Here is an 8,536-nt window from a genome sequence, read left to right as displayed (position 1 = left end):
ATCATTTCCATTTCCCAATTAAAAATTTTAAAAATTCAGAAAAACAATAAACACAACAACACCGTGTCACCTGCTGTTCACATTTGCCCACAGCTGTTCACAAACCACATAGCCAACATCTGAAATGCCTTTTGCTTTGTCAATGTAAACCGCAGCGGGCTGTCACGCCATCATAACGACGTGCGAAACGCTAAACCCAACGCCTCTCTACCAGCGATGGGAGAAGGTTTAACGAGAAAATTAAAACAGAAACTCACGCAAATTAAGAAGCTAAAGTAACGAAAAGATTTGCGTTGCTTTAATCAAACATCCCCCTCCCCCCCGACTCGTACATTTATACGTCGGCCCAATGCGATAAGCCACGATGCCACAAAGAACGCGTTCTAAGGAGACTTGAACTCTCAACGCTCCGCTGGGTTACAAACCCAGAGCAGAGCTGAATCCCCCAGCTACGAGGCTGGGTGCCGGGCTGCCCCCCCCCACCCCCCCCCACCCCCCCACACCGTCGCGTGGGTCAACGGCGTGCCCCCCACCCCTCCCCCACATCGCGTGGGTCAACGACGTGCCCCCCACCCCCCCCCCCCGTCACGTCACGTGGCTCAGCGACAGAGAACGTCGACAAAAAAAAGACGATCACAACGGGGGCGGCGCATCGGGGGGGGGGGAGGGTGTAGCGGGCGGAGAGTGAAACTGGCTCTGGCGCTAGAGCCACACCGTGCGAGGGGCGGCGGTGGCGACGTCACCAGCGACGTCACCAGCGGCGTCACCAGCGGCGTCACCAGCGGCGACGTCACCAGCGACGTCACCAGCGGCGTCACCAGCGGCGTCACCAGCGGCGACGTCACCAGCGGCCTGTCCGGGGGCCTCCTGGCGCGGGGGGGGCGGGGCGGCCTCAGCGTCAGCCCCAACTCCGTCTGGAGTTCCCGCAGCTCCTCACGCAGCTGACACAATTCACGCGGCGACATCGCCACCACTGCCGCTGCTGCTGCTGGTGCTGCTCCTGCTGCTGCTACTGCTGCTGGTGCTGGTGCCGGGGCTGCCGGGGGCGCCGGCTCGCCCGGAGCCGCCACCCTAGAAAACGATTTGAATTTCAAGAGTTTTCATTGACAACAATATGTGAATACACTGCACACGATAGAGGGTTTGTCTGGGTTATATTGCGTGTATAGTGTATAGTGTAGTGTATAGTGTAGTGTATAGTAGTGTAGTGTGTAGTGCAGTGTGTAGTGTAGTGTCTAGTGTATAGTGTAGTGTATAGTGTAGTGTATAGTAGTGTAGTGTATAGTGTAGTGTATAGTGTAGTGTATAGTAGTGTATAGTGTAGTGTATAGTAGTGTAGTGTGTAGTGCAGTGTGTAGTGTAGTGTATAGTGTAGTGTATAGTGTAGTGTATAGTAGTGTAGTGTATAGTGTAGTGTATAGTAATGTATAGTGTAGTGTATAGTGTAGTGTATAGTGTATAGTAGTGTATAGTGTAGTGTATAGTGTAGTGTATAGTGGTGTATAGTAGTGTAGTGTATAGTAGTGTATAGTGTAGCATAGTGTAGTGTATAGTGTAGTGTGTAGTGTAGTGTATAGTAGTGTATAGTGTACAGTGCAGTGTATAGTGGCTAATGCGATCTAAACCCAAAAACCTCGACAACGACGATGATGAATGATAATAATAGTTATCGCCGTGACGCGTGAGGAGCGGTGTGAGCGCTCCTCGTGAAACTCACCCGGCGCCGTTCCCGTCCGGGGCGGCGCCCACCAGCGAGTGGTACCCCGGGGGGGGGCGGGGAGGGGGGGCACCGGCGACACGCGCCGGCTGCCCTGGGCCACCTTCACCCGGGAAGCCTCCAGCGTCGTGCGGGCCGCCTGCTTGCCCTCCGCGGACCTACGTCACACACACACATCTATATACACAGCTGTGAACACATTACACTACACACTACACTATACACTACACTATACACAACATCTATATAGATAGCTGTGAACACATACACTACACTATACACTACTACACTACACTATACACTACACTATACACTACACCAGGGGTCCTCAAACTTTTTAAACAGGGGGCCAGTTCACTGTCCCTCAGACCGTTGGAGGGCCGGACTATAGTTTAAAAAAAACTATGAACAAATTCCTATGCACACTGCATATATCTTATTTTGAAGTGAAGAAACAAAACGGGAATAAATACAATATTTAAAATGAAGAACAAGTAAAGTTAAATCAACAAACTTGCCAGTATTTCAATGGGAACTATGGGCCTGCTTTTGGCTAATGAGATGGTTAATGTCCGGTTCCATATTTGTCACTGCTCGTCGTAACAAGTGATGCAAGTGTGCATCCATTAGTCTAGATCTGGTTGGAGATTTCAAATGTTTCATTCTGGAAAAAGTCTGTTCACAGACATAAGTGCTGCCAAAGATGGTTGCCATTTTGAGTGCATGGTTCCTGAGATGAGGATATGTCTCAGAGGGGAGAGATGCATAGAAATTATGAAGGCTGCTTGACTTGAATGCGTCTTTCAGAGAGTCACAATTCTGCAGTTCAGCCAGTTCCATTTGGTAAATTGTATCCACATTTTCAATGTCAATAGAAAATGGGTTACGGAAAAGCTGTATGTCCTGTTCATGGAGATGAAGCTCTTTAAATCCAAATTGGAACTCCTTTTGCAATTTTTCCAGTGAATCCACACGTTTTGTTTGGGAATGCAACCAATGGTTTTTCCGCTAACAGATTTTGAGTTGTGGGGAGATGGCAGAAGTTTTCCTCCTTCACTTGTTTGATGAGGAGGCCTAATATTACTTCAAATGCTTTGACATGTGATTGCATATCACAGATGAGCTTCCCCTTTCCTTGAAGTTGCACATTGAAACTGTTGAGTAGCTCTGTTACATCTGTCAGAAAGGCAAGGTGCCATTTCCATTCTGCATCATTGAGCTCTGGTACTTCTTTGTTTTTTTAAAGCAGAAAAGCTGTAATCTGTGGAAGTAAGTCATAGAAACGTTTCAAAACTCTCCCTCGACTCAGCCAACGGACTTCTGTGTGATACAGAACATCTTCATAGTCAACATTTAGCTCAGACAGAAATGCTGAAATTGTCTGTGGTTTAGTGCATGAGCTCTAATGAAGTTAACACAAGATACCACAAATTTCATAACCGAGTCCCACTTCAGTGATTTACTACACAGCGCTTGTTGGTGGATGAGGCAGTGTATGGCTATTGGATGAGAATGGTTATGTTTGTCCATCTCTTGGTTAATGCGAGCAATTACTCCTTTCTTAGACCCCACCATGCTAGGAGCACCATCAGTTGTCACACTGGCTAGTTTAGCCCAGTTCAGCTCCAAACCATTCACAGTTTGGCAAACCTTTTCATAGATATCCTCTCTTCTTGGTTCTTTCGGTAAAGTCACGTAGAAGGGAAGTAATAAAATAATAAAAATAAAACATAATAAAATAATTCTCACGACGTTTCGGCCACAACGCAAGCAGCCGTCCTCAGGTGAAAGCCAGGTCTGTCGGGGAGACAGCGTCTGAATGAAACCACACGAGCTTGGAGCATATATAAGCTGGGTTGGAAACGGGGGAAAGAGCGCCTTGACAAATAATTTGCATATCAAGAGGAATTTAGCATATTTATGGGACATGCAGGAATGTTATTAGTACTACATATGCAGCACGGGCATATGTAGTACTAATCACATTCCTGCATTTCCCATAAATATGCTAAATTCCTCTTGATATTGAAATTATTTTGTCAAGGCGCTCTTTCCCCCGCTTCCAACCCAGCTTATATATGCTCCAAGCTCGTGTGCTGTTTCATTCAGACGCTGTCTCCCCAACAGACCTGGTTTTCACCTGAGGACGGCTGCTTGCGTTGTGGCCGAAACGTCGTGAGAATTATTTTATTACTTCCCTTCTATGTGACTTTGCCGAAAGAACCAAGAAGATGAATCCCTGCAGTCACGAAAGCTTTAAATCGAAAGATATCCTCTCCTGTAGTTGTTCCTTTGATGCTTTGCAGTGCAGCAAGCTCTTCTGTGACTTCGAAATAGTCATTCGTCGCACGAATAAAAATTTGAAGTTGTGCAGAATCACGAACATCATTGCTTTCGTCGAGTGCCAAGGAAAAATAGGAAAGTTTTTTGTGGAGTTTTGCAAATGCTGATGCAAATTGTCTCCCATTTCTTCAATCCTCCGTGTAATTGTAGGTCCTAAAAGACTCACTGTACTAAATAAATCGGCCTTCTCTGGACACATCTCTTTGGCAACAGAAAGAAGGCATTCTTTAACAAATTCTCCCTCCACGAATGGTCTGCCAGTGCATGCTATTAGCTTGGAAACTTGAAAACTTGCTCGCAGTGATGAAATATTTAGCTGCTTCTGCTTCACAAAACTATTTCGCTGAGTTGTTAATGTATTTTTCAGTTTTAATATTTTATCTTTTCTCACTTCTCCGACCAAACAAGCATATTTATCTTTATGTTGAGTTTTATAGTGTTGACGTAAATTGTATTCTTTGAACACAGACACTATATTCTGGCATATCAGACACACAGCTCTTTCCTTGTACTGCATGAAAAAGTAATCATAAGTCCACTGTTCTTTGAATATCCTACACTCCGAGTCAATTTTTCTCTTTCTTGACATCATTGTTTCCTAGGGAGTCAAAATTGATATTAGTAAAATACCAATATATATACAGCGCTACAAAAACAATATACCAGTAATAACTTTGCCCACACAGAGACATACAGACTGCACTGCCCATCAATGCAGTCTGATTGGGGGAAACTCCGCCCCCTCTCCCTCTTCCACCAATGACCGTCCTTCCCATGCAGAAAAAAAGTAACAGACAGGCAGCGGCGGCAAAAACACCCGGCGGGCCGGATAAATGTCCTCGGCGGGCCGCATGCGGCCCGCGGGCCGTAGTTTGAGGACCCCTGCACTACACTATACACTACACTACTATACACTACACTATACACTGCACTATACACTACACTACTACATATCTGTCCCACACACCGAACAGAAACCTTTTGCAAGGAATCATCTCCCTGTATCGACCACACACACATACGCGGTACGTGTGGTGAACATGCCGACAGGACCACGCTCTGGTAGTCAATGACGACGACGCTTTGTGACTGATTGGTCCCCACCAGAGAGCGCCGCTTTCTCTAGAGGCTGGTCTCACTGACGCTGTTGGATGAGAGGACACTTCCACTGCCAGCACCTTCACAGCTCGGGGTGAGACTCATCAGCCTCTAGACAAAGCGGTCTCTGGTGGGGACCAATCAGTTTCAAAGTCAATTCATCGTCGTCATCGTCATCATCGTCATATACTACCAGAGCGTGTTTTATCTCTCTGCATGTTCATCACACGTACCGTGTGTGTGGCCAATGCAGTGAGATGATTCCTTGCGGGAGGTTTCCGTGTGGCGTTATCGTGCTAACGCAGCTGCTGAAACATATTCTTATATTTTGTCACGATGTTTAAGCTGTCTTCTTGGTTCTTTCGGTAAAGTCACGTAGAAGGGAAGTAATAAAACAATAAAAATAAAACATAATAAAACAATTCTCACGACGTTTCGGCCACTCGCACGACCCAACACCGAAGCCGACGACCTCCGACAACCATTGGAACCTCATTTGGCAGTAAAAAATATGATCATTGGTTTTTTACCCTTCTATCTGGCAACAAAACTGACACCAATTATCATATTTTTTACTGGCAAATGAGGTTCCAATGGTGTAAATGCTTCACCCCGAGCTCTCATACTCTGATGGTGCGTTGTCTTTGAGTTGTGCGCCTTTTGGCATCATCTGATTCAACACCATGTGAGACTAGGCTCTAAGGAAAGCTGTCTCGGGTGTGGACCAATCAACTTCAAGGACAGTGCATACATTATCAGAGTTGTGTTTTTTGTTTGCATTCCAACCGCAGGTATTGTGGTCTATGCAAACATGACTCCTTGTAAAAAAGGTGTCAGTTTTGTTGCCAGACAGAAGGGTAAAAAACCAATTATCATATTTTTTACTGGCAAATGAGGTTCCAACGATCTACAATCTGAGTACGACGCTTCGTCCAGTGATCACAACCAGCATCATCAGGCGGACAACAGACAGACCAGTGCATTTGCTCTGCAACACGACGGTGGGCTGAAGCATGAACCCATCGGTGAAAAAACTATTATCTACCTCCGACAAGGCGTCGTTCGCGCCCCCCCCCCCCGCGTGCCCCCCCCCCGCGTGCCCCCCCCCCCCCGTGTGCCCCCCTCACCTGCTCCCGCTCAGCAAGTCGTGGAAGGCGCCCAGCCCCAGGTAGCAGATCTCGGACAACTCCAGCAGGAGGCTGAGGGCGGCGATGGCGTACATGAGCAGGAGGAAGATGGTCTTCTCCGTGGGGCGAGACACGAAGCAATCCACGCGGTGTGGGCAGGGGTGGCGGACGCACTCGAAGCGTGGGGCCACCTCAAAGCCGTAGAGCAGGTACTGGCCTGCCAGGAAGCCCATCTCGGCCAGCGTACGCGCCAGCAGCTGGAGGGTGTAGGCCGCCATCAGCCCGTCAGACTTGATCCTCCAACGCTCGTTGTGTTGCCAAGGCTCCCGCTTGCCCTCTTCTTCACCCTTCTCCTCCACCTCCTCCTCCTCCTCCTCCACATCCACCTCCTCCTCCTCCACCTCCTCCTCCTCCTCCTCCACCTCCACCTCCTCCGTGCATTCAACCGCGCGGTCGACTCGCTTGGCCCGCTTGTTCCGTTGGTCTCGCTTGAGCTCGATCCTGACCACGGCAGAGAGCGGCGGCGGCGGCGCCGTTCAAGTCCCGGTGTGAAGCGTCGGGGGCGAGTGAAAGTGTAAGTGCTCGCTCGCTGCGAAACGCGACATCACGACGACCAACAGAGACGGACACGGCGCTGTCCGGGATCCCACTCCCGATTGTCGCCTCCGAGAGACGCTTGAAGTGTCAAGTGAGCACCTGGTGCGACGTGCAAGAACTTCGCCAACCGGGGAGGCAAACGCAGCCGGCGTGGCTCTGGCCACAGACCCCCTCGGGGGCTTTGAAGCGCCGCTCGCGAGAAGCACTTATCCCGACGGCCTTTGGAGACTACGCGGGGGACTTTTGTCTTTGTGCGCGTGTGGCCCCGTGTGCGTGTGTCTGTGTGTGTGTCTGCGTCTGTGTGTGTGCGTGTTTCCATGTGTATGTCTGTCTGCGTCTGTGTGCGTCTGTGTGTGTCTGCGTGTGTCTGTGTGCGTGTGTGTCTGCGTGTGTCTGCGTATGTGTGTGTGTGTCTGCGTGTGTCTGTGTGTGTCTGCGTGTGGCCCGTCTGCGTGTGTCTGCGTGTGTCTGTGTTTATCTGTGTGTGTCCGCGTGTGTCTGTGTGTGTGTCTGCGTGCACGTGCGTGTGTCTGTGTGTGCGTGTGTCTGCGTGTGTCTGTGTGTGCGTGTGTCTGTGTGTGTCTGCGTGTGTCTGTGTCTAGAATCCAAATTCCCCCCCCCGCTGTGAAACACTCCCTCCGGGGACGTGTGTACCTGGTGATGCGATGAACAGCGAAGCCGAGGTACAGGATGGTGGGCGTGGCGACGGCGATGATCTGGAACACCCAGAAGCGGACGTGCGATAGTGGCGCGAAGCTGTCGTAGCAAACGTTCTCGCAGCCGGGCTGCGCCGTGTTGCACGTGAAGCGGCCTTGCTCGTCGTAGTAGATCGACTCGCCGGCCACCGTCGTGAGAACGATGCGGAAGATGAGGAAGGTGGTGATCCACAGCTTGCTCAGGAATGTGGAGTGTCGGTGAACCTCCTCCAGCAGCTGCGTCAGGTAGCCCCAGCTCATCGTGAACGCCGCTCAGATGCAAAGACGCCGCTGTGGGGAAACGTTCGAGTTTGTACGGGCAACTAGCGTCACTTAGAAACATTCAACTTCAGGACTTTGAGTGATGATCAAATAACCTGTCCCGTTTGTCCAGTTGCCCGTTTGGAACGAGAGTCGTAAGTTCAACCTCCACGCACAATAGATGACAGTGGTGGCATCCACATCTATAAAACGTGAAGAACCAGTGGCATCTACATCTACAGAACGTGAAGAACCAGTGGCATCTACATCTGCAGAACGTGAAGAACCAATGGCATCTACATCTGCAGAACGCGAAGAACCAGTGGCATCTACATCTACAGAACGTGAAGAACCAGTGGCATCTACATCTACAGAACGTGAAGAACCAGTGGCATCTACAGAACGTGAAGAATTAGTGGCATCTACATCTGCACAACGTGAAGAACCAATGGCATCTACATTTACAGAACGTGAAGAGCCAGTGGCATCTACATCTGCAGAACGTGAAGAACCAATGGCATCTACATCTACAGAACGTGAAGAACCAATGACATCTACATCTACAGAACGTGAAGAACCAGTGGCATCTACATCTGCAGAAGATGAAGAACCAGTGGCATCTACATTTACAGAGCGTGAAGAACCAGTGGCATCTACATCTACAGAACGTGAAAAACCAATGACATCTACATCTGTAG

The 8,536-nt window shown here is 49.3% G+C and overlaps 1 protein-coding gene across 1 annotated transcript; it reads right to left on the bottom strand.

The window, feature by feature from the left end:
* Positions 1 to 1,009: 1,009 nt before the first annotated feature.
* LOC121852266 (gap junction gamma-1 protein-like) lies at positions 1,010 to 7,838 on the bottom strand. Its single transcript, XM_042346364.1, has 4 exons — positions 7,537 to 7,838; positions 6,286 to 6,786; positions 1,718 to 1,875; positions 1,010 to 1,071 (listed from the first exon to the last, which is right to left on the bottom strand). The coding sequence occupies exons 1-4, from the start codon at positions 7,836 to 7,838 to the stop codon at positions 1,010 to 1,012; spliced, it is 1,023 nt and encodes a 340-aa protein (XP_042202298.1).
* Between the last annotated feature and the right edge of the window lie 698 nt (positions 7,839 to 8,536).

The sequence above is a fragment of the Callorhinchus milii genome, unplaced genomic scaffold (genome assembly GCF_018977255.1).
Source record: "Callorhinchus milii isolate IMCB2004 unplaced genomic scaffold, IMCB_Cmil_1.0 Scaffold666, whole genome shotgun sequence".
Taxonomy (NCBI): Eukaryota; Metazoa; Chordata; class Chondrichthyes; order Chimaeriformes; family Callorhinchidae; genus Callorhinchus; species Callorhinchus milii.
Note: the sequence above shows the minus strand (reverse complement) of the source record. Positions and strands in the feature narration are given on the sequence as shown.

Coding starts and splice junctions, on each gene's coding strand:
- LOC121852266 (XM_042346364.1), bottom strand. CDS start 7,838: ATGAGCTGGGGCTACCTGACGCAGCTGCTGGAGGAGGTTCACCGACAC. Junction 6,787..7,536: donor GCTGTTCATCGCATCACCAG/GTACACACGTCC, acceptor TGCCGTGGTCAG/GATCGAGCTCAAGCGAGACC. Junction 1,876..6,285: donor GACTTGCTGAGCGGGAGCAG/GTGAGGGGGGCA, acceptor TGTGTGACGTAG/GTCCGCGGAGGGCAAGCAGG.